Raw genomic sequence first — 27,360 nt, forward strand, 5'->3', positions numbered from 1 at the left:
TTCACACTTGAGTTGTTTTTAGTACTCGTCGTTAACGATCATTCTTGGTACTGGTTGAGAGGTGAAGCCCTCCACTATCGGTCTCTGTATAGATCGGGCCAAAATAGTATATTAACGAGAGTTATCTTAAACTTCTCCGCTGAGGCCGGCACGATCTGTGTTCCTAAGCAGTAGCACCATAGCGGACGTTCGGAGTGCATACTATCTTATCTGCCGATCCGCTAAATGCCACCCAAGACTGCATGCTTCATTTTACATTCAAGTATGTTGGTATTTTGTTATTAAAGACGATGAATTATTAAAGGTAAAAGACCCTCCAGGCCCCCTACACACGTGTACCCCCCCCCCACCCTTTGTCCCAGTCCTCCAGGTCCGGTAGTCAGACCCCCCCCCCCCCATCCTTTTGTCCCAAGTCTGATCGTCAGATCCCCCCCTCCCCACCCTTTGTCCCTGCAAACGTTCTCTTCCCCTACCCTTCCTTATTCATATTGCTTAGAGAAGGTAACTCGCCTCTCTATTGTTAGTTAAATTGCCCCTTGCCCCCTCAAACCCTCACACCTAGCCATGTGTTGGAACCAGGATGTAAATTTAGCCTTTGCAACCTGTGTTTGTGTGCATTGATCTTAATATTCTCTCTCTCTCTCTTCAGGAAATAGCAGTATATGCAGTAACGAACACTCAGACATTATGTTTTTCAGGTTGCTAAGCCCTTCTGTCTGTTTTCATGCGTTTTGTGTATCACAACAGGAGTGCAATAGACACGGGTTGTGTCATGCACAATGATATTAGAGAACCAGGATGGTTCAAATAGACACAGGGTTCAACTGCTAAAATAATTTGTTTAATTAATAAATGATGCACATAGTTTTAACCGGTGCCCAAGGTGGGAGTTGGCTCAACTACTGTAGTTCAATTACAATAACATTTGTTTCATCCGATAACTTCTGAATTTTTCTTTTAGGTTCAGTTTTTTGTTTTGTTTATAGAATATCACCATATATTTAATACCCAGATGTGCATAATTGTTGTAGGTTTGGATGACCCTTTGTTCTGCCTAGTTTTAATGTATCGATTTGATGTTGACAAAAAAAAACAAAAAAAAAACTAGATAATTCATGTAATGGTATAGTTAAGTCTAATGTGCAATTTTGATTAGTATAGAACGCAGCCGTAGAGGTACACTTGCGCAGTTTTAACCCAACTGATGTGAGTGCCTCACTAACCCGCCGTGGAAGCAAATTTGCCGCAATCTCAATATTCTTATTGAGATCCATGAAGGCATTTGACCAATAATCTGGGTCAAATGGCGAAAAGTTTGCTTCTTCCGCGAGTCTTGAGTGTAACCACAGGTTTAAAGAGACGGCGCGTCTTCATGACGTCGGTTTCTTTTGTTACCAACTAAAGTGTTACAACCTCTCTCTCTCTCTCTCGCTCTCGCTCTCTAAGGTAAATGGTGAATGTCTCGAAGTTAAGCCGAGACCACCATAAGGTAAATGGTGAATGTCTCGAAGTTAAGCCGAGACCACCATAAGGTAAATGGTGAATGTCTCGAAGTTAAGCCGAGACCACCATAAGGTAAATGGTGAAAGCGCCGAAGTTAAGCCGGGCCACCAAAAGGTAGATGGTGAAGTGCCGAAGTTAAGCCGGTCCACCATAAGGTATATTTATACCGACCATAAACTTCCAAACTCTTACGGTGGGGGGAGGAAAGGTCAGGTTTTTAACGTTAATCTAGCTTAGTTGCATATTAAACCGGAGGCTTGGCCGTCGTTTGCCAGGGAGTTCAAATTGGATTGATTCCTCTCGGCCCGGTTCATTTCACGTTTGACATAGGAGTGAATCAAAGTGTGGACAGCATCAAATGCGAGCAATAGGTAGAATAAATGAAGATTAGGTCATCCAATATACATAGTTAGTGTAGGACAATCGGGTAGTATGATGAAGGTAACTGTTATTATGAGATACGGTTAACACAGAATTGATATTGAACATGCAAATTTTAACGTTGTTATTTCCCTTTTACATCTTTTTGGTTATAGCAACTTGGTTGCACTACGGCGTGGTTAGCTTTGGTTGTCATTCAATGCGCATGGCTGAAGCAATGCGCAAGGAGGGATGTAGTGTGAAATTAAACCAAAGTAGATACTGTAAAACAATTAAAATTAGAATTCATGGAAATATGTTTTTGAACAACTAACTGCTGTACATGAGTTTGTATTTCTGCAATAGAAACAAAAGTTCCAGAACCAGATGCAGACACACCCGGAGCCTACAAACTACCACTGCCGAGCAAGGACTAACAGTCACATGAGGAGATCAAATAACAGCAGGATTTGAATCGCTCCGGATGGGTTGGTGGCCAGGGCGCTGGTATGATTACAATCCCTCAGGTTAGAATTGGCAGAGAACTCCGGCATTAATGACCCTTTCACAGGATGGATGGAGAATATGTTTGGGAGGTGGAAAGGCAGAATCCAGTAAGTGCCCGTCGTGGGAATAAATGCAGAGACCGTGTTAATTGTCACCGGCTGCCGTTGTATTCCCTGCGCACGAGGGCTACTGCATCTGCTGATCACCACAGCAGTGGGCGCTACAGAAGTGCCAAGTGCCATTCAGGCTTACATTACCTGAGGGGCCCGACCCTATCCAGCTGTAATATGTAGAATAGTCAACACCTATACTATTCTAGTAGAATCGACTGTATTTAAGATAATCAATATCCCGGATTTACTTGAATAACACATTTTAAAACAACCATACCAGACTATGTTTGTTATTGTGTAGTGTTGCTTGGTTGCGAGTGCAACCCGTTATTTCTGAATCGCTGCATTGATAATGGTACTGTTGATCTTCTTTAAGCCGGTTGTTTTACAGGCCACCTGTTACTGACACGACGACGACGGAGAACCTGTTTGGAGGCTCCCATGATGTAGGAGTAACCTCTCTGAGTTGAGCCCTTGACAAGGAGGGACGAGTCTTGGGTTCATGAATTACAGGCCCGACGGCGACAGAAGAAACAATGGCTACGATAATAACAACGCCCAAAACCACCCACGTGCGAACCAATCCACGAAGATCACCTGAACCACCCGAATCCATGCTAGGCTATCAATAATCTTGCATTTTTTTAAATTGTATTATGACTACCAATTTTTACTTTACTTTTGCACATGATGAAAATTGTATGACCTTGTAGCACATGACCAAAAGTATTAGCTCAGCATTTCTATGAGTAGTTTTGTTTGTGTGCTGTTTGGCCATGTGATTGTATGATAACAAGATTTATGTTCATTGTTGTATTGTTAAATAATGACCTGTATTCCCAATGAGACCCACAAGGTGAATGACGTCTCAGTATTATGAGCGCATTGTGGTTTTTTCCTCTATTCAAGAGTTTTCCACACGGTTGATGGTGTTGATGATTGATCCTAATTTGACTATGTTTTCGGTGTGGTAAATGGTGTTTATGATTTAAAATATTATTGTATGGTCATCTAAGATTACCAAGGAGGGATTGTTACGTATTTTAAGAATCTAAGCTACCCACACATAGACCCAATGATGCAGGACCAAACATATTAGCCGTAAATACCATACATAGCCACAAGGGGAGCAAGACCTTATTGGAGGCTGCTCCAGCCACAGATAGCAGCGCTTTTATATATACGAAGAAGCCGAAGCCAGTACGGCACCCCGGCCACGCCCACTAGGCCACGCCCACTTAACGGTCTCTTACCTGTGCACCCAGTGTGAAGAGACCAGAGATTTTCAGCGACACCCGCGAAGGGTCACGGGCCTTTGCCCGTGGCCCATAGTAGCCAGAGTTATTATCTCTCACACGTGTTCCACTCTTTAGCTACAATTCCCTCCGTATAGATTCATTTACCATGCCGAAACATGCCGACGACTTTATAATAAATGAAGTGAGTTCAAAGCAACCCGGGATTGGACAACTTTCTTCGAGAATATGCAATAGTATCTCCAGTTACAACTCGACATATTGTCGCGTGGCAGGAGTCGCGACAACTGTTTATCAAAATCATTTCAATGTGGAACGTGGATGCAAAGCATTCCGAAAACTGCCGTACATGAAAACGATAGTGTGGACGGAGATCGTTTTAATTGCGAATGTGCGTTTTTATATTTACCCGGGTTAGTGTGGACAGGGCCTCACTCTCACTCTCAGTGAACTGCCTGCTGCTGCTGTGGCTGAGTGCGAGCTGAGGGGCGCGGAGTATCACTGAGATTTGATGTTGCTTGTGCATGTGAAAGTCCTTCCGTTCAAAGTCTTTTTTTCTTTCATATTTTAATTTTTTTTTAATAAAAGTATTCTTTTTTTTATAAAAGTATCGATACTAAAAAATGTGCGTAACGTATTGTTTTTTGCGTGAGGGTATCGTCATACCTTTCTAGCATTGTATGCCGTGCATCACTAGCTCTAACAGGGCCTTTTACTTTCTGCACTTTGTTTTTGTTTAACTCTTTCACATTGTGGAGGTGGGTAACTGTGAGCGCATCATTGTCAAACTTGGCCAGCAATCGTTAACGTGTCTGTAAAGGTTCCAAATCAACCCCATGTAAACTGGCCACTGTAGAATCACACTTGTTAAAATCCCCCTCTCAAAGCTTCATCCACTCACACAAATGAGTTTTATTTTTTGGAATATTTCTTCAACAAAACAGGAAACCATGTGTTCCTCTCCCCTCCATGTTTTGGTCTGTGCCGTGGGATCCCAGAAGTTCTGCTATAACAGAGTAGGACAGCTGGATCCGACAATAGAAGGAAGCTCAACTAAAAAGGTGTGTTACAAGATGGTGTTTGAAAGTATCAACAGATAAATGAATGGAGAAAACATCAAATCAAGAAGAAGAATAAACTTATTTTCACCTTGAAGATCTCAGTGGTACCACGCTCAAAATTGTTGGAGCGGTTCTTGAGAGCCAGAACCTCTGTTTTCCCCTCCTCCCCGTAGATCTGACAGAAGACGTTTGCATTGGTTCCTCCATTTCGCAGGTTCCCGGTGGTCACGGTCACCTCATAGTTGATCACTGTTAACGAGGCGGCATGGTTATTGAGTAGGTCAGTGATGCCAAACCATGGGTATGCAAGTCTGTGCTTGAGAAGGTACTTGCTTTGATACTAACATCTTGATACCAACGAAATAATGACAACATTGATATCAATATTTGTTGAATCTGTCATATATTACATATGCTGATCACTGATGATCATGATGTCCAGAATTTGAATTTGCTCCAGTAATAAGTGATTGGTCCCTAAACTGTTTCATGATATTCACTTCAATGGGTTTTCCTCATCTAGAAATAAAGTGTTCATATTTTCTGCTGAACAATAATAATTTCAATGTTTTAAAGTGCAGATTACCAATACAATACAGAACAAATCAGAAATACAACATAACCTTTGTTTCATTCACATCCATGTCATGGCCATGGAATACAGAGGTTTGTTTCTCAGTGGATTTGTCATCAATTAAGGTTAAAAAAACAAATTTAGCCCCCATGACCCACGCGGAAATGGAGGCTAACTTTATGAGAGCCCTCAGTCCAAAAAGCAGTTTTTGAAAATATATCTTGAATAGTTTGGCCTACTCATCAGCTCCAAAGTGTACATTATTATCATGGATGCTCTGCTCACGCTAAGTTGACTTATGAACAGTACAATTACAAGTACTGTAGTACACGGAGGTCATCTCAGAGGTCACAAAGGTCAATGTGGGAGTGTGTGTGGATGATGGCTGGTTTAATCAGTCTCACCTGGCCCAGTCTGACTTGAATCTAGGACCGGATGAGGCTGCACACTTGCTGCATATTGAGTAATCAGTGTGCAGCGGTTAAACCAGCCATCAGAAGCAGAGCTCCAGTCTGTAGTGTCAGATATAATGCAACACAATACAAAGTACAGGTTGCTTACACAATAATCAGTTATATAGGCAATATTATCTTAGTATGCTAAGATAATATTTCCCAAAAGTTGTTTGCGTGGATGAGGGCTGGTTTAGTTTAGCTGGTTGAGAATGATGGGCTGGGGGAGACTGCTTCAACAAGCCATCATCCACACACTCCAGCATGATTAAAACAGAATGGCAATATGAAACATGATGATGGGTTCAGCCATTACAATAACAAATAGTCTCATCATGCTGAGACATCCCAACGTCTCTATTCTCCTTTCTGTTGTATGTAGCAGCAATGTTAAAGGGGTGATATTATGCCACCATGTGTGAGTGGGATTAGCCATTAGAAACAGTTTCAAATTTGCCATTTCCCGTGTTTGAGTGACAGCACAAGACTAGAAAAAATAATACCAGATGTATGCTGGATAGATCAATCTACTAGCCTACCCAGTGGACTGTAGCAAATGTTGCTAATCTATACATATGCATCTAGGTGGACACTCCCACTTGTCCATCAGTGCTGGTTCACCCGCTTCCAAGCCCCACCAATTGCTCCTGCTACGTCCAGGCGTACAAGTGTTTTTTATTGAGACAAATACGACAATACATTAATCAAGTATGATACTAAATGTGTTTTTGTCTGAGACACATAATGTTAATGACAGGAAGTGTATCAGTGTTGTTGACATTTAAAAGGTTACAGGGATGGTGTTTACTTACTTCGTTCGATGTCCAGGATCTCACTTGGATAGATTTCCACCTCCACCTTCCCGTCTGACTCATCCTTGCAGAGCCAGCGATGGCTGGGGAACATGTACTGCTTCCCATGGACTGGGACAGAGATCACAACACTGTCCAGGAACCAACCAGCACGCAGCCCTTCGTTGGTGTGGCCAATCAGGAAGCGGTTGATCTATGACACATCATGGATGGCCATTGGTTAGGTTAATCAAACAGGGGACAGAGTGAAAGCAAACCATTCCAGTCCAGAACTCCATTCTGGTCTGCCTCAACACTTCACACTTTTACATCATGGCACAAAACGATTATGTTTGTTGCAGCTTTTTGTTAAAATGTAGGAGTTTGTCTGCACTGGTTTCAATTATTATTATTATAATTATTATTTAAACATCTTATACCAGGATCGTCTTTAATTAATTTAAATTTGAATGATTGCCATTTAAATAAAAGTGTAATAGAATGTGATTCCTATGGAGCCCCTCTGGGGTCAGAAGATAAAGAAAAAGAGTCCATTAGAGACGCAGTCAATTCTTTAAGGTAAGACTGATTTGATCTTGAATCTTCGGCATAAGTAGTTTAAGGCATAGACCACCCAAACATCGAACTTTGTCAGCTGTTTTCTTAACTTCAAAAAAATCCATATTCTACAGGCACCATAGGTTTTAACTCAGAGACAGATTTTTCCGAATTAATGTAAAAGATGCGTTAGCCTATAGACGGAGGGCTATCTTATCCATTCATTTTGGTATTGGGATCAGGACAGGATCTACAATGTGAAATGTGGATTTATTTTTTTCTAATCTATCATTTTCAAAGTCAGGAAACACCTGGGTCTGCATTTGAGCAGAGGTTATGTTCTACTGCTGTTGTTTGTGTGGGGGTCTGACTTGCTAGCTGGTTTTGCTCTGCTTTGTTGGTCACCCTTGACTACAAAGGTTGCGGTACGTGCTCCATGACCTGGTGTAATGGATTTAATTCACCATCCTCTACAGACAGGTATTCCGTTAAAGTGGAGCACGCGCCTGGGTTCAACAGTGGAGCACGCGCCTGGGTTCAACTGGAGAAAAGGTGGACCCTCCCTCCATTCTCATTCTATAATTCGCACTCTTCCACTTTCATATGTGGCCCTAAATCAGATAGATCAGATGAACCAATTCATGCAACTTTTGATGTCACTATAGATATTCAACACAATTCTGTGCTGATGAGAGACAGTAAATACAAACATATCATGGCTGCGATGGAGGGAGTCATTGGATGATGGATGAGGATTAATAAGGCTTGCAGTGTGTGAAGATCATCCCTTTGACGCCACCTGGATCCCACCCTGAATTGGACGTACCACCAATAATTGGGATTGATTATATTGCAGATACTTTTTGGAGATTATATAATTCATTCCCTATCTTCAATATCTCTGAATGACTCTAATGCTTTAAATTTGTATTATAGTCTGCTTTGTTTTTTCGTCCTGTCCTCCACAAACTCTGCCCCAGACACGTTTTTCTCTGAGTTTGAGAAGTTCTTTATATTTCTGTTACAACACCATACCGTTCCAATGTCGAAGGTTTCTACTGTGAAGATGTCAGTGCGGGCTGTCTCGTAGTAGTTGCTGAGGTCATTTTCTGAGACCATCAGCATCATCTTGCACGTGTCTCCCTTTTCCCCGTACATCTTCACAAACACCTTGGAGTCAGAGCTGGCCCCATTGATGCTGCCTGTCTTGATTGCGATCTGGTAGTTAACATCTGGTTCAAACAAACAGAAAACACCCATTTACTGACCGACCTAAGCACTGTGCACCTCATGTGGACAGAGCTGTTAAAGGAGAGGATTGATGACTGGATGCTGTTGATGTGACAGTATTACAACCGTTATTCCATGCTTGAATAGTTCCTGTCATATTGTTTAACAGCTATTATTCCTCAGATGTCCAGAGTGCACTCACTGAAGAGACGCAGGCCCTCTCCAGCAGGAACTAACTCACGGATAATCTGGCCGTCGTCTTCATTACGATCCAACCACCTGAAAGGAAATAGGATTTGGATTATATCTGTGATGAATTAACAAACTGCATTGTAGGGCTGTCCTGAATAAGTTATTTCAAGTTGCAGAAGTATCAGCACTAATCAATCACCCTGAGAAAAATCACACAAGATAGAGCAGCATAATATGAAAACATCCTGTTCTATTCATGTTTATTTCAATTACCAACCGTTATTATTACTAGGTAGGAGCTTTTGGTCTATATTTTCCGGGTTCAAACATGAAGAGCACTCACCGCATTTTCTGCAGGAACTGCATTTTCTAGTTATTATTAACATTTTCATTTATTATTATTAACTAGGCTATATATATCAATATATAGGCATATATATAGATTTTTTTTTAACGCATCCAAATATATCATCTTCCAAAAGTAAAATGTATTACTTATATGTTCATGTCAAATATATACTATAATTTCCTACATTTCTCCAAAAATTAAAATAAAGAAAAAACAATCATGAAAATATGCATATATCATCTCACTATTGATATATTTTAGCATCAAAATTATAATTTAATTCAGAAATTCCCTAAAAAAGAATAAAAAAAAACAAAAACGAATAAATAAATAAATAACAACTAAATAAATAAACAATTAACACCCAATGAAAATCAAACACCTTCATCCTTGTACCCTGTGAGAATCTTTTCCTTTAACGTCTTTTTGAATTGTATTATGTTTGGACATTGCTTGAGCTCTTCTTTAAACCTATTCCACAATTTTACCCCACAGACAGAAATGCAAAAACTTTTTCTGGTTGTACGCACCTTGTTTGGAAATGTACCAGTTTGGAATGATAAGTTACAGATGTTTGTGAATGTTTTAGTTATTCCTTCAATCACCCTTTTTACCACTTTATTTTTTACCACATCTATCTCATCACAATCATTCGATTTTTTACCCTTACAATTCAAAACAATATAAACAATTTCCATTTGTCCACTGCTGTGAGAAACATTGAGAACTCATTTCTACTAATACATTTTTCCATATTTAGCTCGGAAGTCCCTTGATCAGGAATTTTTCCTGCTAGGTCCGGACCAATATTGACAAAAAACTGGTTAAAGCAGTTGCCTTATAAAATTTCCATCAACAGTGTATTTTTCTTTTTACAGGCATTTTGTAGACCCTTCGTGATCCATGAAAATTTAGAGCATTTAATTTTTCTTTATTTAATTGTTATTGGACAGTTTTTATTTTATAATGTTTTGAATATTCTGAGAAATCCTTGATATGCACTATTTTCTCATACATTTCATTCCAGTTCTGTGCCAGCAGTTCATTTTTAAAAGCAATCATCCATTCTTCAGATCTAACTCGTCTGTATTCTTTATTTTTGACTGGCTTATTGTTCTTATAGTTCCTGTCATAAACTGTAAAAACTGGTAGGTGGTCGGTTATATCGTTTATCAATAGTCCGTTAGTGTACTGTTTTCAATGTCGAATATATTGTCTTTGAGAGTGGCACAATGTGATGTGATTCTGCTAGGTGGTAATGATGGGATAGTAGGTCATGCTGTACATTGTGTTTATAAATTCATCTGTCATTTTGTGTTTATTTGGATTAAGAAGGTCAGTATTGAAGACTCCACAAATGACAATGGTTTTGTTACCCTTTTTGGAGAAAATGTATTCCATCCAGTCTTTAAGAACCTCAATATTAGAGCCAGGTGCACTATATAAACAACTAATGACCAGATTTGTACTTTTTTCTTTGCAGATTTCTATTGATATGCATTCCAAAACGTTGTCCACTACTGTGGCCATACTGTCCAGCACCTTGAAGTTTAATGTCTTGTCCACATATATGGCTACTCCTCCTCATCCTTTATTTTGTCTATTTATATAACTAAGTTCATAAACATCCATGTCGAAGTCCAGTTCTCTGTCCTTATTGATCCAGGTTTCAGATATTGCGATGATATTGTATGGTTGTGAAAATATATCTAAGTATTCTCTGATAGAAGTGAAGTTTGCGTACAGGCTTCTGCTGTTGAACTGAATAATTGACAATTTGCCATTGGTCTTAATGCTCCAGTTGAACTGCTCTCCAGTGTAATAGTGGCAGTTGTTGTTGATGGAAGAGAAAAAATTGTTGTTCTATTTCGTGGTCCAAGTCCAGTGCATTATGATCTGTGTATTCAAATGTTTTTAGTTCCAGAGTGTCATTATTCATAATCCCCTGAGTTATGTGGCTATTGTCTACAGATGCATTTGAGTGAATACTTTGAGTTTGGGTCATTGTTGAGTGTTGTTTTTTACCTTATGATCCAGCTCATGCATGCTGCTCACTGGTATTTATCCAGTTCCTCAATGTGCTTGACGACCAACACTTTAGCCTCCTCGGGTGAACCATTTAGCTTAATGAATATTTTGCAGTTTGCAGTCCAAGCGTTCTGAATTTTCCTCTGCTTCTTCAAATTGCGAGCCATTCTGGCTATGTCGGCGTTGTGTTTACTGAGATGCTCGTTCAGGAACACGTTAGTTCCTTTCAGCTTCCTCCCCTGTCTCAGCAGCGCGGTCTTGTGTTTGCGGTTAACAAACCTGACGATGACCGCCGGATTGTCGCTGGTTTTCCTCCTGGGCAGTTGATGATGTTGATTAGGCATTGTCTGCCTTCTTGGACTGTACATATATGTTTATTTTATCACTGGGATATTTGTATGAAACTAAACATGACCTTCTAGCTGCAATTTTGTAAATATGGATAGTGATAAAAGAAAATGATTACCTTATTGATAAGGTAATTTTTTTCCCTAAAAAAGGAAACCTTCAAATACTGAATTTGGATACGTACCTGAAGTAGAAGAGCCCAATATAAGGGCTCGGCCCTACTGCATTTGGTCAATTTAAGTTTTCTAATAATTGGTAATGAAATGTAAATGGATGAACCCCAGTCGACTTAATCAACCCACATTTCTTACTGCTTGAAAATTATTTGGTTTGCGGAGAAAAATGTACAATAATCTCAATGTCAGATCGCAAAGAGTGATTTCCGAGCCAGGCTGTTCTCAGCAATAATTATTATTTATTTATACCTCATTTCTAATGAGCAAAATAATCTAAATTGAATGAAATTGTGAGCACAGGATTCTTTCTAATAAGAAACGATATCTCTTTTAGTACAATTCTTCATTCCACATTCCTGCAGGTACAGAAAACTGGATTGTGAAGGTAATGGGAACACAACAGAACCTTTACTTCAAAAGACTGCAGACAGCCACGGCCGGGACGGGAAGAGTTGCTTTCCAGACGTAACTGAGCACCTTTGCCTTGTGGTTTGGCTCCAGTTACTGGATGAGAACGAGCTGGCTGGCGGTGGTGGTGTGTTTAGTCGCTATTTGTAATGGGAAGCTGCTGCCTTACCCGCCTAACTACTTAAGCGCAGGCCATTGGAGATGAGGCCAGTGGTGAGCTGGCAACACTGCCTCCAAAGTACTTAGAGCGAAGAGCCATGATGGCCTGGCATTTCTGCCTTCAACGTTTAAGGTGCTTTTAGACCAGACCCGTAAAAAAAAAGATGTGATAAAAGCAGAAGTAATTGTCCCTACAAAACTACTTAAATCAGCCGTGATGCAATTTTCAGAATTTCCAATTATAATGGCACCGTTGAAACAACATATATCCACAGGAAGGTATATCTTAATGTCTGAAAATGTTTGTACTAAGATCTTACTGTGGTGCAGGTATATTGATGATATATTTCTAATTTGGCTGGGTACTCCTGCTGAACTTTCTGATTTTCAAATGTTCTTAAATGACAAAAGTAAGCACCACAGGTTCACTGGGGATTTTCAATGTACTGACATCAGTTTCTTAGACATTTTGATCTCCAACGATGGTAACACATTAAAAACTGACCTATATAAAAAAACAATTGATAAAAATACAATTTTACACGGGAGAAGTTACCACCCGACTAGTTTAAAAACAAGCTAGCCGATAAGTCAGTTTAACAGAGTACGGCGTATATATGTAGCTCTGACCAAGATTACGCATCATAGAGTTCCCAGCTGGTGCAGAGCTTCAGAGAAAGGGACTATGAAGAGTACTGGATCCAACGTGCCTTAGATTGTTTAAAAATGTAAATCAAGATGAATGTCTTTGTAGAAAAAAACTGGCCAAATTGGATACAGACTATCCTGCGTTTCGCAATACTCGCCACTCAGCAGAGAATTTGAAGTTATTGTGCTCAAACATTGGCCTATTCTGAGTTCTGATCCATCTCTGACAGACGCCTCTTTCAGACAGCCCCCCCGTTTTGCCTATAAACGCTCACCCAACGTATCTAATCTGATCGTTAGAGCAGACCAGCCACCTGATAAGTCTCTGCAGTTTTTCCCTTCACTACCTGATGGAAATTACAGGTACGCACACTGTGCGCAATGCAATTTCAAATATAAGTGTAACACATATTGCCATCCACACAAAGGGAAGACGTTCAAAATAAAGGGAATTATCACTTGCAACACTAAGAACGTCATCTACCTGATGAAGTGCCCTTGTGGCCTTGCCAATATTGGTAAGACTACGCGATGCACAAAAACACACATTGTGGAACATAGGAGCAATATAAGATTTAATGACCTGAAAAATCCTGTAGCTGTCCATTTCAACGCACTAAAGCGTCTAAAACACGACCTGTCCACCTTACGGTATTTTCGAATTGAACATGTCTCCACTCCCAGACGGGAGGAGATATAGATAACCTGCTCCTTAGAAGGGATGCTTTTTATATGCACATGTTAAGCACCACGTCTCCAAAGGGGCTCAATATGTATTTTGACCTTAGACCTTTTCTTTGATTGTTCATGTTTGGTATATAGCCTGCAATTTACACTTCCCTCTCTGCTTACATGAGGAATGCATCAATGTATTTTTTTATTTAAAATAAATTGCTTATTGTAAAGCATATACAGTTAAAAAATAAATACATTGTTATTATTATTAATAATTTTATTATTACCGTTAATATTATTAATATCATTAATGTTATGATTATTATTATTATTATTATTAAGATTATTATTTCTTCTTTATTATTAATTATTTTCTATTGTTTCTCTTTATATTTTATTATTTATTTATCTTTTCTTGATGTGTCATTGACTCTTATGGTTTTATGCAATGCATGTGAGCCAGTACCTTTGGGTGCATGTTTTGCCATTTGTCCATTTTTTTGTTGATTAGACATGTGATAAAAGTCATCTCAACCATTGTTTTCAATGCCTGATGAAGATCCCTAGAGATCGAAACGTTGCCTGTTAATAAATCCACTTCTGGAGCATTTAAACAGTGTGCAGACCCTCCTTTTTCTTATATTCAATACTTTTGTCTAGCACCTGTGGATTACCTTTGGATATGCGCACCACCCCTCTTTTCAAGATATCTTAATGTCTGCCATGTGGTTTCATTGTGCGGTTACGCTTTGTATAAAGTTGGAAACCAGTAACAAACGTTCAAATCAATTCAACACCTTCCAGTGTTTCATTCTTGTTTCAAGCTTGGGACATCAACCATAGATTTGAGTCATTTGACCATTTGATACAAGCTCCAAAACAGGGTCCAAACCATGGCCGTTTCTCAATTCCTAGCACGTGTACTACGGACTCGATGACTTGCAAGCACGTACTTGGCAAGTCTGTACTTCAAGCACATACTTGCGAGCACGCGAGTACGTACCTGCGATTGGAACAGCAGCGGACTCGATGACGTCACCACCTCTGCTCGTCCGTTAACTGTGCTACGGCCTCATTTAGGCATATACTACTGAACAATATCAACAAATGATATAAAACAAAATCCCAGCCTCTTTCATTTTCAAATAGTATGTAAATATTCTGAATGAATAAAAATTGAAAAGATATGCGTGTCCTGTCATGTGTATAAGCTATACACACACGACTTTATATATATTTATATATTATCTTATATTATTATTATTATTATTATTATATTATATAAATATATATATAAGTTAAGAGTAACTTAAGCTACAGTTGTGCGTCTTCTCCATATTGTCCGCCATCGTACTGCTGCGAGTGCGAAATGCATCCTGGGATTTATAGCGATTGCAAGCACACACGAGCCACCTCCGATGCATGCTTGGTGAAACGGCGAGATCGAGCATGCATCAAGAACACTTCCGGGTTTTACGACAGTACTCGCTTGATGCGTGCTTCAAATTGGAACAGTGCTCGGGCAACGACTGATGACGTTTCACGAGTCCACGAGCACACGAGCACGCACAAGTAGGCCTACGCAAATTGAGAAACGGCTCATGACTCCAAATATTATAGCAGCGTCTGTGACGTCACCCAATTGTTTAAACACAACCCTTATGAACCCTTATGAAACCATCCATATTTGGCACATCGAGGGCAGGAACTGAATGGCTTCCTCACAGAACTCTGTGAACAAAAGGAATTTATATTCTATCTACGGGTAACCTCGAATCGTGGACTATTCGAAACCTCTGTAGAAATACATTAAGTAAAATGGGAAGATGATATATGTGTGACTGCGTGACGTTCCATTGTGGGGACCAAGGTGCTACTGAAGCATAGATTGGTTTCCTGAAGGAAAATCCTGTAAATTGTAATTGTTGTTGTTTTTGTGGGTTTGGGCGTTGACCAGTTTTCTCTCTGTAATTTGCTGTGATATGTATCGTTTTCAAATTTTCTTCTTTCTTTTCGAACGCTGAAAGGAACACTTTGAGGAACTCCTGATTCCGACTAACACGCCCTCTATGATAGAGGCAGAGCTTGAGGCTGATGGTTCATCGTCAATGTCCCTTGTGGAAGTGACTGAGGTAGTCAAACAACTCCACAGTGGCAAAGCCCCAGGGATTAATCAGATCGAGCCAGAAATGCTGAAAGCTCTGGGTGTTGAGGGGCTGTCTTGGTTGACACGCCTATTCAAAATTGCGTGGGAGTCTGGGACAGTTCCAAAGCAGTGGCACTGGTGGTTCCCCTGTTCAAATAGGGGGACCAGAGAGTGTGTGCCAAATAACAGGGGTATCAAACTACTTAGCCTCCCTGGTAAAGTCTACTCCAAGGTGCTGGAATGGAGGGTTTGGCCGATAGTCTAACCTCAGATTGAAGAGGAACAATGCGGTTTCCGCCTCAGACATGGAACTACAGCTATACACTATCAGCTCTTCCCTCCTGGAGGGGGCCTGGGAGTAGGCCCTTCCGGTCTACATGTGTTTTGTAGATCTGGAGAAGACGTATGACCGGGTCCCCCCGGAGATACTGCGGGAGTTGCCTTAGGGAGCAGGGGTTGAGGGGTCACTCCTCAGGGCCATCCAATCTCTGTACTCCCAAAGCAAGTACTGTGTTCGCGTTCTCGGCAGCAAGTCAGTTCTGTTCCCGGTGGTTGTTGGCCTCCGCCAGGGCTGCGCTTTGTCACAAATCCTGTTTGTGATATTCATGGACAGGATATCGAGGCGTAGTCGTGTTGGATAGGGGTTGCAGTTCGGTGGTCTGAACATCTCAGTACTGCTTTTTGAAGATGATGTGGTCTTGATGGCATCATCGGCCTTTGACCCTCAGCACTCACTGGATCGGTTCGCAGCCAACTGTGAAGCTGCTGGGAGGATCAGGACCGCTAAATCTGAGGCCATGACTCTCAGGGGAAAACCGGTGGATTGCCTACTCTGGGTAGGAAATTTGTCCTTAGCCCTAGTGAAGGAGTTCAAGTCCCTCTTGTCTTGTCTTGGAGAAACGGGGGCGGTAATGCATTCGCTTTACCGCACCGTTGCAACAAAAAGAGAGCTGCGCCGGAAAGCAAAGCTCTCAATCTACCGGAGCTTTACCTTCCGGCTCAGCTCTCGATCTAACGGTCGTTCTTCGTTCATACCCTCACCTATGGTAATGAAGGATGGGTGATGACTGAAAGAACTGGGTTTTCTAGGGTGGGTGAGTTGACGTCTCCTTTAGGAATAGGGTGAGAAGCTCAGTCATCCTTGTGGAACTCGGATTAGAGCCACTGATCCTCTAATTAGAAACCACCTCAGTTGAGGTGGTTCGGGCATCTTGTAAGCACCCTAGGGAGGTGTTCGCACTCGTCCAGTGGCGTCACTCTCTGGCAAAGCTGCTTGGCCCCTATTGTTTCTGTAACGTTTTTATTTTTTCTCAAATTCTGTAAAAGTCATACTGTAGCCTATACCGTACGTCGAAAACTCTTGAAATGTATAGGTATGGTTACCAATAACCCCCTCTACCCATAACCCAAATTTGTGGTACTGCACACAAAGGTGGCGCTATTGTAAAAAATCTTGAACTAGCCTTATTTCTCCTTACAAGATTGACCTGGACTAAAGATTCTTTAATCACATTAATCTCTAAAATCAGATGCATATTTTTCACCCTGGCCAAACGTCCACAGTCTCAACCCATTTTTCCTATATGACCATTTTGTTATTGTATAACTACCATATGGCTATCATTAGGTGGATACCATTAACAGTGCAAATTTTCAGATCTGTACTCTTTTAAGAAAGCCCTTAATTCTCTTGTGAAATGTGTGCTTGGAGTTTTCTTGATGTTGTGTGCTTATCAATCGACATTTTCACCATGTGAATGAGGCTTCATGCAGTTGAGGAATGTCACTGGCTCAACGGGATGATGCCGTGTACTGGTGAGCCTTAGGTTGAGAGTTTGAATCCTGATTAGAGCATTATGAACAAGCTGAACATGACATTCTGTCATTGCCACTCATTTAAGAAACACAAGATTGAACAGCACCTGAAATTCATCAGGCAATCAACATTCCGGCTCATTAGTTTCCACGAATCTGCCAAGACACAGTATTGCATTAGAGGAGAACTTCTTCATCAACCATTTCTCCTTCATAATTAGCTCTGTCATATTTATATTTCTTCCATTAGTGTTCTTGACTACAAATGTTTAATTTCCCCAGAATTGAAAAGATTTTGCAGGTATATGCTTTGAAGAAAGCCCTTAATTCACTTGTGAAATGTGTGCTTTGAGTTTTCTGGATGTTGTGTGCTTTTAAATAGAAATTTTGACCATGTGAATGAGGCTGCAGTTCAGGATTATAATTGTCTCAATGGGATAATGCCTTGTACATGTGATCCTTAGGTTGAGAGTTCGAATCCCGATTAGAGCATTATGAACAAGCTGAACATGACATTCGGCCAATGCTCTGCAGCTCACCTGAAAGCTGAGGCACAGTATGGCATTAATTGGAACATCTTCATCAACATCTTTCCTTAATAATTATGTGTCATATTTATATATCTTCCATTAGTGTGTTCTTGACTTTTAATTTTGCTCAGACCCCGTTAATCACCACTTGCGGTTATACTTATGATTGAATTTATTTGGAGTTCCACATGTCTTAAAATAGTTAATTATATTGAGATCTTCAGTTAGAAGCTCAGTATGAACTCATAGTTGTTGAGAGCTTATGGCGTTAACTGATACCCCAAATTGTTGTTTTGTCTGTTGCTTCACGCATGCTGATTTCAGCTCTCAGCAGCCTCAGGAGGCCGAGCCTGAATGGACTCTGGGGCTGGGTGCGGCTGCACACCTGTTGCACGTTGAGTAATCGGTGTGCAGAGGTTAAACTAGCCATCAACACACACACACACACTCGGGGAGGTCTCCCAGATGGCAACAATACCAGGCTGTGTATCATTAGCAAACTTTACAATAAAACGGATTACTAACACCACCGCCCTGTGTCCATTGTCTGGAGGGGCCCAACAGAAAAGTCTCCTAGGTGGAGCGTGGCAGGCCCCTAGGTGGAGCAGGCCCCTAGGTGGAGCAGTCCCCTAGGTGGAGCAGGCCCCTAGGTGGAGTAGGCCCCTAGGTGGAGCAGCCCCCTAGGTGGAGCAGGCCCCTAGGTGGAGCGTGGCAGGCCCCTAGGTGGAGCAGGCCCCTAGGTGGAGCAGGCCCCTAGGTGGGTATCATAACAGACTTTGCTACAACTATGTTTAACTTTATACTTAGAGTCTACCATTGTCCTCAATTCCCACTGCTAGTGTATCTCGGATGATTCCTTTAAATGTGACATATTATACTACGAGGTGTGAGTGTGATTAGCTGTTACAAGCCGTTTTGAAAATCTGCCTCTTCTGACATCACAATTGGGCGTGTCCACCTAGATGTATGACGGATATTTGAGCAACGTTTGCTACAGTCCACTAGGCAGGCTGGTATACTGATCTATCCAGCATACATCTATGTGCACACGCCCACTTGTGATGTAAGATGAGGCAGATCTTCAAAAAGGCTTGTAATGACTAATCACACTCACACCTGGTGGTATAATATGTCACCTTTTATATTTTTTTCATTGTATGGGGAATTGTTGACCAGTTCTGTACAGGCATTAAGCGAAAGTATCTAAATCGCATTGACGCATCAAAGCCCCAACACAGATATGTTGGCCTGGCTGGTTGTATCTTTTAGTGATAAAGGAGCCCTCTCCTGTTCACACCATTACAGCCGAACAACACACCACACTAGTGTTAATAACAACATATGCATATGGTACAGCTCTTAGGCTCTGAGTACCCCCCTACGGTATAGCTCTATAGCTCTGAGCACCCCCGTATGGTTCAGCTCTATAGCTCTGAGCACCACTCTATGGTATAGCTCTATAGCTCTGAGCATCACTCTATGGTATAGCTGTATAGCTCTGAGTACCACTCTATGGTATAGCTCTATAGCTCTGAGCACCCCCGTATGGTTCAGCTCTATAGCTCTGAGCACCACTCTATGGTATAGCTCTATAGCTCTGAGCATCACTCTATGGTATAGCTGTATAGCTCTGAGTACCACTCTATGGTATAGCTCTATAGCTCTGAGCACCACTCTATGGTATAGCTCTATAACTCTGAGCACCACTCTATGGTATAGCTGTATAGCTCCAAGTACCACTCTATGGTATAGCTCTATAGCTCTGAGCACCCCCGTATGGTTCAGCTCTATAGCTCTGAGCACCACTCTATGGTATAGCTCTATAGCTCTGAGCACCACTCTATGGTATAGCTCTATAGCTCTGAGCACCACTCTATGGTATAGCTCTATAGCTTTGAGAGCCACTCTATGGTATAGCTCTATAGCTCTGAGCACCACTCTATGGTATAGCTCTATAGCTCTGAGCACCACTCTATGGTATAGCTCTATAGCTCTGAGCACCACTCTATGGTATAGCTCTATAGCTCTGAGCACCACTCTATGGTATAGCTCTATAGCTCTGAGCACCACTCTATGGTATAGCTCTATAGCTCTGAGCACCACTCTATGGTATAGCTCTATAGCTCTGAGCACCACTCTATGGTATAGCTTAATAGCTCTGAGCACCACTCTATGGTATAGCTCTATAACTCTGAGCACCACTCTATGGTATAGCTGTATAGCTCCGAGTACCACTCTATGGTATAGCTCTATAGCTCTGAGCACCCCCGTATGGTTCAGCTCTATAGCTCTGAGCACCACTCTATGGTATAGCTCTATAGCTCTGAGCACCACTCTATGGTATAGCTCTATAGCTCTGAGCACCACTCTATGGTATAGCTCTATAGCTCTGAGCACCACTCTATGGTATAGCTCTATAGCTTTGAGAGCCACTCTATGGTATAGCTCTATAGCTCTGAGCACCACTCTATGGTATAGCTCTATAGCTCTGAGCACCACTCTATGGTATAGCTCTATAGCTCTGAGCACCACTCTATGGTATAGCTCTATAGCTCTGAGCACCACTCTATGGTATAGCTCTATAGCTCTGAGCACCACTCTATGGTATAGCTCTATAGCTCTGAGCACCACTCTATGGTATAGCTCTATAGCTCTGAGCACCACTCTATGGTATAGCTCTATAGCTCTGAGCACCACTCTATGGTATAGCTCTATAGCTCTGAGAGCCACTCTATGGTATAGCTCTATAGCTCTGAGCACCACTCTATGGTATAGCTCTATAGCTCTGAGCACCACTCTATGGTATAGCTCTATAGCTCTGAGCACCACTCTATGGTATAGCTCTATAGCTCTGAGAGCCACTCTATGGTATAGCTCTATAGCTCTGAGCACCACTCTATGGTATAGCTCTATAGCTCTGAGCACCACTCTATGGTATAGCTCTATAGCTCTGAGAGCCACTCTATGGTATAGCTCTATAGCTCTGAGCACCACTCTATGGTATAGCTCTATAGCTCTGAGAGCCACTCTGTGGCATAGCTCTACAGCACAAAAATCGTAGCCGTGTGGATAGGGCCAAAGTGTGGGACACCAACTCTGAGGAACTCATCTTATGTATTCATGTACTAATTACTTTATTTATTTTATCAATTGCAACGCTGTCAATTGCAATAAATGTCAAGGTTTCTTCCCACATTATTGTTTATCATGCACCTCATAAGTTTTTTAATTGTATTCCAATAATTATCTCTTTCACCTATAAGTGTAAAAAAAAAGGGGGGAACTGTCATGGAAATAATAATCAGAACTATAATATCAAATGATATAAACCTTGTTTATTTAATTAATAGCCCATAGAAAAGGTTGCTGTATACATTGTTGTTTAACCTAGAGATACCTCCCTTCCTCTCTCTAACTAAGAGGTGTTTCGGTAATTGGCCCTTGCATTGCCACTGTGGCCAGATAGGCTGATGCTGAGGTCATGCCAATCTACTGAAAGCCTATACAACAGAGTTACTGGACACACATCGCCAAACACACATCGCAACTGCATTATCCATTGTCGCCATTATTGGTATGTCCTACCTTATCTCCTACTAAACCATGGAGGCCTTACATTGTGTGTAACCCCTCAGAACAAAAATACAACAGCCATTCTGTCTGGGCAACACAGTCTCACTCCGAGAACGTCAAATACCGACTGTTGGCAAAGGCCCTTTATGGCGCATTTCCACTGCAGGGTGCGGAACGGATCGGATCGCAAAGGTGCGGGTCGGATCGCGTTTCCACCGCCAAAAGTGGGCGTGACCCGGACTTTGCCGTACCCGTTCCGACCCCATTCTAGGGACTCCTCCGTTGCGGTACCCAAAACGAGACCAGACGCCTGAAAGGGTACCCTGGAATTCTAGCTACACCCCCCCTCCGTTGATTGGTCGACAGAATCGTCACTTCCGGGTGACGCGGGGATAAAAACAAACAAACAGTAGCCTCAAGGTATTATTCTTTACAATTAACATGTCGCGTAAAAAGCTTGCTTGGGCGAACAAGGAGGTGGAGACGTTCGTCTGCATTCTTGCGGAGGAAGACGTTGTTTACGATGTTTACGTAGCTGCCGCGGCGATTGACATCCGGCCTACCACCAAGGGTACTGTCGGCAGTGGAAACGCGACCTCGGAACTGAGCTGGGCTATACTGCCCCCTCCACCGCACCTTTGCGATCCGATCCGTTCCGCACCCTGCAGTGGAAATGGGGCATTTTAGCGTCGGTGACTGACGGGAAAGGTACCCTTTTTATTCGCTCGGTGACGGTAAAGATACCCTTCGGCGTCTTCTGCAGTCTTCTGCATCTTCTTCTGAATGGGGGGTGCCTCACTACGTCTCTAATAGACGCTGTGAGCATCTTTCCTATTGGATAGTTTTTAGGATATTCTTCTGTGAAAATGGCGGACATACTTTTTATCCTGGGTGGAAAATATGATATTTTAGCATAGTTAAACCATTAAAAGTGTTTATGTAAACATTTTTAACGAGAAATGTGCATTTTACTTTCATAATCGTCGTTCGGCGAATGTGAAGGATGTTTGGTTTGATAGATATGACGAAGAATATTTCATCGGGCGATAATGGCCGGCGTACAGGCATCCCGGGCTCACGAAAATAGGTGACATTGTCACGTTATTTAATCTATTGAAACGTGATCAGGTACACGTATTTCTAAATGTTCGTGTCAAAAAGCACAATTTTCAAACTCATGCATATCAATTGGAAGTATTTGTCGTGATTTGTCACTAAGCACGACTTCCATCTAAGGTTCTGTCCGGGAGCTTTCTCCCTATTGTCCCTTAAGGAGCTCCGTACAGAACATTTATTGTTAAAAATTGTCTGTGATAACTAAGAATATGACAGCTTTTCCAGTCTCACCAATATGCGCACAGATCGCACGGTTTGACACTTTCAAGATGCGTGCAGTAGCCTACATACGCCCAATGACCATTTCGTGTGCATACGATACGCAAAACCCAGCATTAACTACTGTGGAGGGCGGATACGTCCATTTCGCGTGCATATGTGCATATGATACGAAAAACCCAGCATTAACTGAATGGGAGATGCAATATTTTAGGACATATTCACCATTTAACGTGTTTCTAATGACATTTCTAGCGAGAAATGTACTTTTCCCTTGAATAATCCTCAGTCAGTGAATGTGTATGATCTTTATTAATCTTTATTATCTGAATGGGAAATGTAGCTCACGTGTTTCCTGCTTTTGTGTTATTAAACCGTTACTTTATGTAACTTTTAATGATATCATCTTGTTAGAAACACGTACGTTTTCGTGAACACTGGATTACGTCGCATTTCAACATAAAATAGCGTGTTATACACACACACACACACACACACACACACACACACACACACACACACACACACACACACACACACACACTGCATTTCGCTGCCAAATGAATAAATACTAAGGCAGAATAAAGAATAAATTAAGTCATTATCATTCAACTTCAACATGCGTTATTACAGTATAGTGGTGGAGGGATGACGTGTGTTGGCCAACCCGGAAGTGAGCGTCGCCCTGGGTTCCCTTGACAAAAAGCCAACGGGTTTTTCCATTTGATTTTGGATTATTGCAGAAAAATTAGCATCTTTGAAGCACCTCCTCAAAAACTGAAAATAAATAAAAAATAACTGTGCTCCAAAGAAAGAAATGTAAACCAATGCATTCCGAATGGGAGTGTTTCTCCGATTTTTCCATGCTACACAGAACGAAATGTAAACCCATGCAAATAAAGACTTCATGGTCATAATCATTTAAATATCATTAATCTCCTGAGGGTGGTATTCTATTTTTTTCAACGGGGCTGAATCCAGTCACTTGACCGTCATGGTTGCTATGGTGGTTGCTATCCACCAGCCCCTCTAATCCTTACATGGCTCTAAAAACCACGCGGCAAATGAGCTGCCGTAAATTGTGTTGTTTTTGTCGTAAACTAGTGTCCGATGGTTAAAAAATAGACGGATATTCCAAGGTATCCTTAAAAGGCAGCTTGGATGTTTTTATTTTCTGCAGTTTAGACTTCTTCTATAACCTATTTTTGAAAGCAAAACACCAAGCTCATTGATTTAACGAGGCAGGGTTATTTGAAACAATTTATTAAATAAATATTTATGAGAGGTCATTCCTTCTCCTGAGTTTTCTTCCTATTTATGTCTAGTGTACAACCCTACTGTCCACAAGCATCACCCCCCCCTCCCCATATGGATTTGGAGAATTGTTGCCACGTCCCAGTGGTGGAGGTATCATATATATGAAAGAGGGCATTCAATTATACTACAATGATCAATTAGGAGGCCAAAGCCCTAAAGGAAGTGATGCAATAGGTGACTGGGTCGACGACATTTAAGTAAGCTTTACTTTGAGGTCTCTTATATATCAAAGGGGGTCTCATAGGACGCATACGCTTCAACCTGTGGCTCCGGCCCTACAGGAAATGACTCAGCAAGTGCTCCATCTCGTTGCACCTGCACCCAGCGGCTCGCTTGCAAGATTTTGGCCTGAAGTTATTCCCAGACCTACACCGTAGCCATCCAACCTGCATATCTGAGAATCAGGCCTCTCTTTAATAATGACAAAATGTATGAGAGAAATACACATTAACTTTTGACTCATAAGCGGCGTGGTGCCGGCTCCTTTTGACCTTTTGACCCCAGACTTCTGGGGGAATAGCTGAATCAATTCATTAGTCAATCAAAAGCATGTAAATATCTTTCCGGTGGCGTAAGAGGGAGAACAAGGTGTCCTTCAACATCTACGCTTCCAGGCGATTGCAACGGTGCCACACATGAGCATATTCGAACATGTTTAATGGTAGTAATTAGCTGTCGAAATTGGAGGCCTTAATCAATAATGAGCAGCTATTGATTTGCTTCCCGATAGAAATTTGTGACAAATGACATGTTATTTAGCCTCTACACGTTGAGTTGAGTCCAATGACACCAAGCATGACACTCTAGAAAATGGTAACATGTATTTGACATGGTACACCTAGGTCTAGGACATGATCTCGGTGTAGCAAGAGGGCAAGCTTGATCTCATTGGACTCAGCTTAACGTGTAGATGCTAAATAACATGTAATTTGTCAAAAATCTCCATCGGGAAGCAAATCTATAGCTGGTCATTATTGATAAAGGCCTCCAAAATCGACAGCTAATTACTACCCCGAAACATATTCAAATATGATCATGTGTGGCACTGTTGCAATCGCCTCGAAACGTAGATGTCAAAGGACACCTTGTTTGCCCCGTTACGTAACCGGGAAGATATTTTCATACTTCTAATGAATTGATTCATATTTTAAGGTTCTCGGAGTGAGACTTTAAGTGGCTGCAGCAGAAGTGTTGAGACGAAAGATGATATCAAGACATTTATAGAATATTCCCATTCACATTATGATTCTTCGCCATAACATCCGACCAAACATCCTTTACAGTCACCAAGCGAGGATTATGAAAGTCCAGGCCCCCCCTTCCGGCACTCGGGGTCCGACTGGGCCAAGTTTAGGGCAGGAAGGGCCCCCCATTCCGGCCCTCGGGGTCCGACCGGGCCAAGTTTCGGTGCGGGGGTCCCAGTTAGGCCTTAGAATAAGGTATTCAAATTTCAGGGCGGTAGGACCTTCCTATCTCAAAAACTGTTTTTCCACCACATTCTGAACCATTAGGTCTTGCAGGTAACACTTCTGAGGGGCTTTGTCCTTTAGGCCGAAGCCCTAAAGGAAGTGATGCAATAGGTGACTGGGTCGACAACATTTAAGTATGCTTTACTTTGAGGTCTCTTATATATATCAAAGGGGGTCTCAAAGGACGCATACGCTTCAACCTGTGGCTCCAGCCCTACAGGAAATGACTCAGCAAGTGCTCCATCTCGTTGCACCTGCACCCAGCGGCTCGCTTGCAAGATTTTGGCCTGAAGTTCTTCCCAGACCTACACCCTAGCCATCCAACACGCATATCTTAGAATCAGGCTTCTCTTTAATAATGACAAAAAGCTATTAGAGAAATACACATTCACTTTTTGTTATCTCATAAGCGGCGTGGTGCCGGCTCCTTTTGACCTTTTGACCCCAGACTTCAAAAACGTGGCCACAGGCCAGCTGTGACTACACACATTAAGCCACAAATGTACACCTCCATCCCACAAAAAATGGGGACTAGAAACTAACCTCTGTCTTATGTACATTTACCGTACTGTGGGAGGTCATGCCCCTTTTCCGGCCTTTTCGAGATAGCTAGGGATGCTAAAATGTTTACACACATTTCCCGGGGCCCCGAGAACGACATATCAGAGATTTGGAGTTCTAGCCCTTAGGGAAAAAAAGTTTTCCCAAATGGACTGTCATTTGGACAAAGCCCCTCAGAAGTGTTACCTGCAAGACCTAATGGTTCAGAATGTGGTGGAAAAACAGTTTTTGAGATAGGAAGGTCCTACCGCCCTGAAATTTGAATACCTTATTCTAAGGCCTAACTGGGACCCCCGCACCGAAACTTGGCCCGGTCGGACCCCGAGGGCCGGAATGGGGGGCCCTTCCTGCCCTAAACTTGGCCCAGTCGGACCCCGAGTGCCGGAAGGGGGGGCCTGGACTTTCATAATCCTCGCTTGGTGACTGTAAAGGATGTTTGGTCGGATGTTATGACGAAGAATCATAATGTGAATGGGAATATTCTATAAATGTCTTGATATCATCTTTCGTCTCAACACTTCTGCTGCAGCCACTTAAAGTCTCACTCCGAGAACCTTAAAATATGAATCAATTCATTAGAAGTATGAAAATATCTTCCCGGTTACGTAACGGGGCAAACAAGGTGTCCTTTGACATCTACGTTTCGAGGCGATTGCAACAGTGCCACACATGATCATATTTGAATATGTTTCGGGGTAGTAATTAGCTGTCGATTTTGGAGGCCTTTATCAATAATGACCAGCTATAGATTTGCTTCCCGATGGAGATTTTTGACAAATTACATGTTATTTAGCATCTACACGTTAAGCTGAGTCCAATGAGATCAAGCTTGCCCTCTTGCTACACCGAGATCATGTCCTAGACCTAGGTGTACCATGTAAAATACATGTTACCATTTTCTAGAGTGTCATGCTTGGTGTCATTGGACTCAACTCAACGTGTAGAGGCTAAATAACATGTCATTTTTCACAAATTTCTATCGGGAAGCAAATCAATAGCTGCTCATTATTGATTAAGGCCTCCAATTTCGACAGCTAATTACTACCATTAAACATGTTCGAATATGCTCATGTGTGGCACCGTTGCAATCGCCTGGAAGCGTAGATGTTGAAGGACACCTTGTTCTCCCTCTTACGCCACCGGAAAGATATTTACATGCTTTTGATTGACTAATGAATTGATTCAGCTATTCCCCCAGAAGTCTGGGGTCAAAAGGTCAAAAGGAG

General features: G+C 41.8%; 1 protein-coding gene and 1 long non-coding RNA gene across 2 annotated transcripts in view; one reads left to right on the forward strand and one right to left on the reverse strand.

The window, feature by feature from the left end:
• Positions 1 to 27,360, reverse strand: part of LOC132447532 (lipoxygenase homology domain-containing protein 1-like) — a 95,514-nt gene that overhangs the window by 44,229 nt on the left and 23,925 nt on the right. The window contains exons 15-18 of the mRNA XM_060038347.1: positions 8,608 to 8,684; positions 8,211 to 8,407; positions 6,639 to 6,831; positions 4,889 to 5,049 (exon numbers count right to left, since the gene is read on the reverse strand). Coding sequence (XP_059894330.1) covers positions 4,889 to 5,049; positions 6,639 to 6,831; positions 8,211 to 8,407; positions 8,608 to 8,684 — 628 coding nt within the window. The remainder of the gene's footprint in view (positions 1 to 4,888; positions 5,050 to 6,638; positions 6,832 to 8,210; positions 8,408 to 8,607; positions 8,685 to 27,360) is intronic.
• Positions 1,631 to 3,933, forward strand: LOC132447537 (uncharacterized). Its single transcript, XR_009523100.1, has 2 exons — positions 1,631 to 2,370; positions 2,875 to 3,933. It is a non-coding gene; the product is annotated as an uncharacterized LOC132447537 (long non-coding RNA).

Source organism: Gadus macrocephalus, chromosome 19 (assembly GCF_031168955.1).
Source record: "Gadus macrocephalus chromosome 19, ASM3116895v1".
NCBI lineage: Eukaryota > Metazoa > Chordata > Actinopteri > Gadiformes > Gadidae > Gadus > Gadus macrocephalus.